The 7,513-nt window shown below is 54.1% G+C and overlaps 1 protein-coding gene across 6 annotated transcripts in view; it reads left to right on the forward strand.

The window, feature by feature from the left end:
• Positions 1–3,884, forward strand: part of ACAP3 (ArfGAP with coiled-coil, ankyrin repeat and PH domains 3) — a 67,840-nt gene extending 63,956 nt beyond the window's left edge. For all 6 annotated transcript variants that reach the window (XM_086860168.1, XM_086860171.1, XM_086860169.1 and 3 more), the window contains one exon: positions 68–3,884. In XM_086860168.1, coding sequence (XP_086716294.1) covers positions 68–215 — 148 coding nt within the window. In that variant the 3' untranslated portion in view covers positions 216–3,884. The remainder of the gene's footprint in view (positions 1–67) is intronic.
• The last annotated feature ends 3,629 nt before the right edge of the window (positions 3,885–7,513 follow it).

Consider the following 7,513-nt stretch of genomic DNA (forward strand, 5'->3'; position numbering starts at 1 on the left):
AGCGGCAGCAGCAGCAGCAGGGGAAGGAATAACCAAAGGCTCCCCGCCGTGTGTCCATGGGCTGCAGGCTGCGGCTGGCGCGGATGAACGAGGAGATGCGGGAAGCGGAGGGGCCCTTCGGCCAGGCCGGCCAGTACCCCAGCAGCAGCCCCACGGAGCTGCAGTACAGGAAGTGCATCCAGGAGTTCATCAGCCTCAACATCGACGAATGCTAGGGACAAACCCGCGTCCCCTCGGCCGCCCCCGAGCCGGGCTGGATCCCTGGAGAGCCCCGTCCTTGGATATTTGGTGTTTTCCTTGCAGATTGGTCTGGTTTGGACGCCTGCGGCCCTCGGGTTGAGCTGCCCGCAGGAAGGCCGAGGGCTTTCCCCGTCAGCTTTGAGTTCTCATGCTTGACTACTGGATGGTTGATTTTTTGTTGTTGTTGAGTAGGAGCCTCCCAGGGCATAACCACGGACCATGGGATGTGTGGGGAGTGTGGGAGATCGGTTTAAACAAAAAAAAAAAAAGGAAAAAAAATTAAAACTAGAAGGAAAAACCCTCCTGTGGCCAGGAGGGAGCCACCAACACCAGGAGCAGGCAGAGCTGTCCCTCGACAGCTGGCTGGGAGTTCTGGCAGGGAGTATGGCGTGGAGCCTGCTCTGCCCCTGGGAGGCCCAGGCTGGTTTTTGGGGCAGGGATGCTCCGGAGGCCCAGCAGAGCGGGATCGGGATCGGGAGCTCCAGCTCCTCACCCTGCGCTGCTCTCAAGACTAACCCAGCCACGCTGCCCTCGTTCGCTGCCCTGGGTGCTTGGCTGCTCAAAGCCATAGCTGCCCTGCTTCCTGGGAGGATTCCCACCCTGCAGGATTTCCTGGAAGCAGCAGCACTGATCCCTGCAGCTGGTAGAAGCTTGTCGCTGGCGATGGGCTCGGGGCAGGGAGGGGAACCAGCTCAAGCTGCTCAGTGCAATTTCACAGAATCCTAGAATCATGGAATCCCAGAATTCCAGAATCATGGAATCCCAGAATCCCAGGTTGGACAAGACCTTTAAGATCATCGAGTCCAACCCAGCCCTAAAACCTCAACTAAACCACTGCCACATCCAATCTTCTTTTAAAGACACCAGGGATGGGGAATTGGACTCCACTCGCTTCTCTGCTCCCTTCAGGTTTCCGTGGAAGAGAATTCCACTCGCATGCGTCCCCTCCGTGCTCTCTCCCCGCTTGCTGGAGCAGCTCAGCAGCTTTGGAGCTCCCCAGTTCCTGTTCCCAGCAGGATTCTGGTGTTTCTCTCCTTTTTCCCGCGGGGCTGCAGTGAGGGAATGTGGTTCTCCTCGGAGCCCTTTGGTGCTGGCTCGTGTCTCATCCCGTCTTGGGAGGGTTCAGCGAGCACAGGCTCCTCTGGAATCCTGGCTGGAGGATTTTTTTTTTCCAATGTCCCCAGTGAGGAATTGGGGTGACATCCCTGCCTGGGCTTCAGGGTCAGGCCACAGTGCCTTAGGGATCATCTTGGGATCTCCAGGGCCTCCAAGGAAACCACGAATCCCAGGCAGAGTTCCCCACCCTCCTGCCCTCCTGCGGCAGATCCACAATCCTCTGATTTCCATCCCATCCTCTCTGGAATTCTTGATGTTTTCGCTGCCAGGCTGCTGCCCTGCTCAGAAGCTTCAGCAGGGTTTGCTCCTGGGGCTGGAACTGTGTCCTCAGGTTCTGAGGGAGCAGCTCCTGACCCTCAGAACTCACCCAGCAGCCCTCTCTGTCCTCCCACACCAGGCTTTCTCCTGGCTCGAGGCAATTCCTGCTTCCTTAGGAAGTGCTGTCCCAGGTTTTCCTGTGTTCTCTGGTTGTGCGATCCCTGTTCCAACTGGAGCTTTGGGATGAGCAGTTCCAAGGGCTGAGCTCTGTTCTCAGTCCCAGTCTGGAACGGTCCTGGCGACTCTTCAGCACAAAATCTGCCCCCAGGGCCTCCTGTGCTTCCATGGATCAACGACCTCCTGATCCTGGGGAATGAAGATTCCCCCTTTTTGCCTGTCCAGTGCCTGGGCTGGAAATCTCTGTGGAACTTGGGCAGGCAACGCTCCCTTGGAGCCTGGGAGTGGGAAGTGGAGGATGAGCAGCTCCTGTGCTCATCCCTGCCCAGCTCCGGCACCCTCGGGAGCGGCCCTGGCGTGGGGCATGAAATCCCATCCTCGCTGCAATCCCATTGGCGAGGTAGCGGGATGGAGAAACCCCGGAATTCCCAGCTCTGGGAACAGAGGTTGTAGCTCTGATTTGGGGTTCCCCCAGCTGATTCCGGCTGTGGCACAGCTGCTCTGGCCTCTCCTTCACTTCCCACAGAACATTCCCAGGATCCAGCACCTCCTGGCCCCATGGGCGGTGGCACAGCCCTGCTGCTCCCTGTGCCTCTCCGAGATGAGCAGCTCCTGGAGCTCATCTCTGGCTCCTCGGCTTTGGGATTTCTCTTCTTTCTGTCCCAAATCACCCCCAATTTCCATGCCCCCCCTCTCCTGAGCAGGGCGGTGCCATCCCTTGGCTGTCGCTGCCACCTTCTCCTTCCATTCCAGCCTCTGGATCCTGCTGGTGCTACTGCCATTGCTTTCAAAGTTTCAAAAAGCCAGGTTTAAAAGTTTCAAAGCCAGGGTTTCAAAGTTTAAAAAAAGTCAGGGTTTAAAAGTTTAAAAAAGCCAAGGTTTGAAAGTTTAAAGGGTTTGAAAGTTTCAAAATTAGGGCTGAGCAATGTTCTGTAGCCCTGGCACAGCTGGGATGGGGCTGGAAGTTATGGTGCTGATCCTGCTCCTAAATCCAGCCCTAAATCCAAATCCTGCAGCCTTGGCACAGCTGGGATGGGGCTGGAAGCTGATCCTGCTCCCAAATGTGGCCCTAAATCTGAGTCTGCCTTCAGCAGGACATCCCCAGAGCCGTCTGGACCGCCCAGCCCCTGGAGAGCTCCAGGAGCCAAAATCTGGCTCTGGTCTCTGCAGGGAATTCCCTCTTCAATCCCACCGGGATTTGTGCCGCTCTCCATCGCTTCGGGCGTTTTTTGGTGCTGATCCCCTCGAGTCGTGCCCTTCCCACGCTGGAAATGTTTCCAGGCTCCTGCAGAGCTCTGGAGAGCCAAGGGGAGGTTTCACCCCTGCCACGGTCCTGCTCTGCTCATGGATTTCAGCATGGTCATTGTTGGTTTTTTTCACCTGTACAGCGACTTCAAACTGGTTTTCAAACCCCCTCTGGTTTCCCCAGCTTTTTAGGAAGGAGTTAAAAACCTGACTGATCCTTTCTGTGAGCCAAGAAGCACAGCTTCCGCTTTTGGGTCGTTTTATTTCACTTTTTCTGGGAATTCTGGCCAGAAATCCTGGCTGGTTTGCACCCTGGAAGCTCAGACTCACTGCTGAAGTACATGAAGTGGAAAGAAAAAATGTAAATATCGATGCAAAGAGCGGCGTCTTGCGAGACAATGGATTATTTAACATGTATTGGTACTTTTCTTTAGAGTCGATGTATAAAAGCGACTTGGTGCACTTTTCCTACCTGACAGTATTGGGGGGTTTTATGTTCTTTTGTTATGGGTTTTGTGCTGTCTTTTTTAAGCCGTGGAATTGTTAAGTATTTAATTTATTATTGATGTGCCCAGAGGACTAGTGCAATTTTTATTCAATACAGTTGGTCTGTATTTAATGTCAGGATTTTTTTGGTAGCGTTTTTAGGGAATATTTTTCCAAACCTGCCTTTTTTTCCCTGCCCCCTCTTTTCCTCATTTTCCTTTCTTCCCCCCTTCTCCTTTCTGTTTCCGTCACACAGCTCCCGAGGCATGAAACACCTCGGATTTGAGATATACCTACGTCCTGCAGTCCCTAAAACCAAAATTTCTCCAGGAAAAAACACGTTAAGGATGCACTTCTCCCTATTTGCTGTGTTTCTTTGCTTTTCATTTCTCCTTGGGGGGGTTTGTGGAGGGGTGCGTGCTCCGAATTTCAGCGCGGAAGGTGCACAGAAAATTTCATTTCAGCAAAGGAAATGCATTGTCAGGCTCTGAGGAAGATGAAAAAATGAACATTTTGTTGTTTTTCCCGCCTCAAACGCAGCTGGATTCCTGTTCTACCATCCTGGTTGGAGTATTTGCTGCCCCAGTCTGCTGGTTTTCCATTTTTCCATTCTCCCTTTTATTTTTCTGAGGGTGTGAGAGTGTTCTCTCTGGATGTAACCACATTTAACAGGAGGAGTTTGCCTTTGTCTGCAAAGCAAAGTGCCCAAAGCCTCCTCAGCCACCAGGATCCTCCATCCTTGGAATTTTTTGGGATCTGGGGGAGTATTTCTGTCCCAGCCCTCACTTTTAGTTGACTCAAGTGCCTGGACTTGGACTGAGTCTGGGTTTGGATCTCTGGGTTTGGCTCTCTGGGCTCTGTCCCCGATTCCAGGTGGGTTGAGCTCAGCTTGGATTTTCTGTGAAATCCAGGGTCTTTCCAGCTCATTTCAGCGCTGCTGCCTCTAAGCTGGGACATTTCTTGGAGTATTTTAAAGGAAAAAAACCTCCGTGGGACTGGAAGATTTTATGCCTTTAGCCAAACCCCAGGTGTGACAAGCTGAGCTGCGGCCCAGACGGAATTATTCATTGGGAAAGGCCTCTGAGATCATCAAATGAACGATGCTGCGGCTTCAGAGAGAGAGCTGGAGGGAGGATTTTGGGATCAAGGGATCAGGAACATCTCAGAGCAGCACAAACGCTGCGATTTGTGCAGGAAAGGCCCGGAAGCTCCTCAAGGAGCGCTCGGGACCCTGCAGGGCCGGGCCAGCCCCAGCGGGGCCGGGACAGCACCGAGACAGCGCCGGGGAAGGGCTGAGCCACGGCCCGCGGGAAAAAAGGGAAATTTTACATTTGGAGAGGCCGGGATGGCTAAGGGATGTTTCCACAGGAACATTCCCACCTCCCTCCTGGCTCCTGCCGGGCAGCTGGGGCTGTGGCCGGAATTCCCGGTGAGAATGCGGCAGAGCTGGGCCTCAGGGAGGGGGCGCCGGGCGGGGCCTTCGCTGCGGGACGGAGCGGCCGGGAATGGTCCTGGGCCCGGGGGTGGCACCGGGACCGCGACCGCGGACACCTGGGCCGGGACGGGCTGGACAGGGCCGGGCTGGACTGGACAGGGCCGGGCTGGACTGGACAGGGCCGGGCTGGCTGGGCTGGACTGGACAGGGCCGGGCTGGCTGGGCTGGGCTGGACTGGACTGGACTGGACTGGACAGGGCCGGACTGGGCTGGGCTGGGCTGCCGCGACCTCGTGTGCCCACAGGGGGGATGGGATGGGGACGGGGCAGGAGCAAGGACAGGACAGGGACGGGGATGGGACAGGGGTATGGACAGGGATGGGACAGGGACGGGGATATGGACAGGGACGGGGATGGGACAGGGATATGGACAGGGATGGGACAGGGATATGGACAGGGATGGGGATGGGACAGGGATATGGACAGGGACGGGAATGGGACAGGGATATGGACAGGGACGGGAATGGGACAGGGATATGGACAGGGATGGGGATGGGACAGGGATATGGACAGGGATGGGGATGGGACAGGGATATGGACAGGGACGGGAATGGGATAGGGATATGGACAGGGATGGGACAGGGATATGGACAGGGATGGGACAGGGATATGGACAGGGACGGGGATGGGACAGGGATATGGACAGGGATGGGACAGGGATATGGACGGGGATGGGACAGGGATATGGACAGGGATGGGGATGGGACAGGGATATGGACAGGGATGGGACAGGGACGGGAATGGGATAGGGATATGGACAGGGATGGGACAGGGATATGGACAGGGATGGGGATGGGACAGGGGTCACTGCAGGTCCAGGGAGAGGTCCTTTGGTCAGCTCAGAGATCCTTTTTGGCCAGCTCAGAGGGTTTTTGACCAGCTCAGAGGATTTTTTGACCCACTTAGAGGGTTCTTGACCAGCCCAGAGGGTTTTTTGACCATTTTGGAGGATTTTTGGCCAGCCCAGAGGGTTTGGGTCCAGCCCAGAGCCTTCTGTGGCCAGGCCAGAGCTCAGGGGCTCTGCCCTTGCTGTAAATAAACTCTCACCCCTCCCTCCCTTTGCTCCAGGATTTTCAGCCCCTCTCCCCACAGCCCGTGGGCACCTCTGGAAACCCAGAAATTCTCTCTGCAATGACCTTTGTACGATCTCAAAGTTCCTGCTCTGCTCTCAGCCTTTTTTCCCTCCTCTGTCTCCCTTCTCTGGTCTCTTGAAGCACTGTTAATAAAGATCTGGAGAAACTCCTTCCCTCCTCTTCCTCAGCTTGGTTTATTGCTGGAGGGATCCTTGCCTCACTGCCTGGATGAACAAAAATCAGCATTTTCTAACATTATTTTAACATTTTACTTATTTTACATTACAAACATTACATTTCTTTATTTTTAATGTTATTTTAACAGCATTTTTTAACCTGTTTTCCTTCTCCAGGCTGAGCTGTGGGGCACTGCATGGCACAGAAAAATCTGGGTTTTTTTGTTTTGTTCTGTTTTTGTGCTGGGATTTCTGTGACTCTCTGGTGATGGTGATGATGGGATTCCTTTCTGTGGGTTCATCACCAGGAAGAAATTAGTTTCAGGAAAAAAAATCCCCCAGAAATGTGAAATCAGGGCCATCATTAATGGCATGAGGGTGCTTAATTACCCCCAGAATCGCAGCACAAACCATCCCTGCTCAGGAGATTCTCTCCTGAACTCTCTGCCTTCCCCTGAGGCAGAAATTTTGTTTTGTTCCTGCTCCAAGCAGCTCTGAAAAATCTGATTTGACCTGAGCCTGGGTTGATCCCCTGCCCTGGCACTCATTCCTGGGGGATTTTGTCACTTTTGGGGGCTGGATTTTTGCTGGAAGGTGGAAATCTCCATTTGGGACCATCCCAGGCACTCAGGGGTGACCCTAAAACAGAATTTGGGGTGAAATCCAGGGTTGGTTCAGGTCATTTCAGTGTTGTTGCCTCTGAGATAGGAAATTTCTTGGAGCATTTTAAGGGAAGAACCTCTGGGATTGGAAGATTTGGTGCCTTTACCCAAGCCAGGGGTGAGGAGCTGAGCTGTGCCAGGCACCAGGAGGAATTGTTGAGGTTGGAAAAGACCAAGCCAGAGGTTCTGGAATAAAGAGGAGCCTCCTAAACTCAGAATTCAGGCCCAATCTCGGTGCAGAGAGTTCTGAGCGACCTCCGGTTGGGATTTTGTGCTTCCACCACCTCCAAAACCATTTCATCCCACTGAATTTGGCCTGTCCCGCCCCTGAACTGTCCCCAGTTCCCATCCCTGGCCCCAATTCCCATCCCCAATTCCTGTCCCTGTCCCCAATTCCTGTCCCTGTTCCTAATTCCCATCCCTGTCCCCAATTCCTGTCCCCTATTCCTGTCCCATATTCCTGTCCCCATTCCCATCTTTGTCCCCAATTCCCATCCCTGTTACTGTTCCTGTCCCTGTCTCCAATCCCTGTCCCCGTTCCCATCCATGTCCCCATTTCCCATTCCCAATTCCCATCCCTGTTCCC

This window comes from Cyanistes caeruleus, chromosome 22, assembly GCF_971803275.1.
Source record: "Cyanistes caeruleus chromosome 22, bCyaCae1.hap1.1, whole genome shotgun sequence".
In the NCBI taxonomy this organism is placed as follows: Eukaryota; Metazoa; Chordata; class Aves; order Passeriformes; family Paridae; genus Cyanistes; species Cyanistes caeruleus.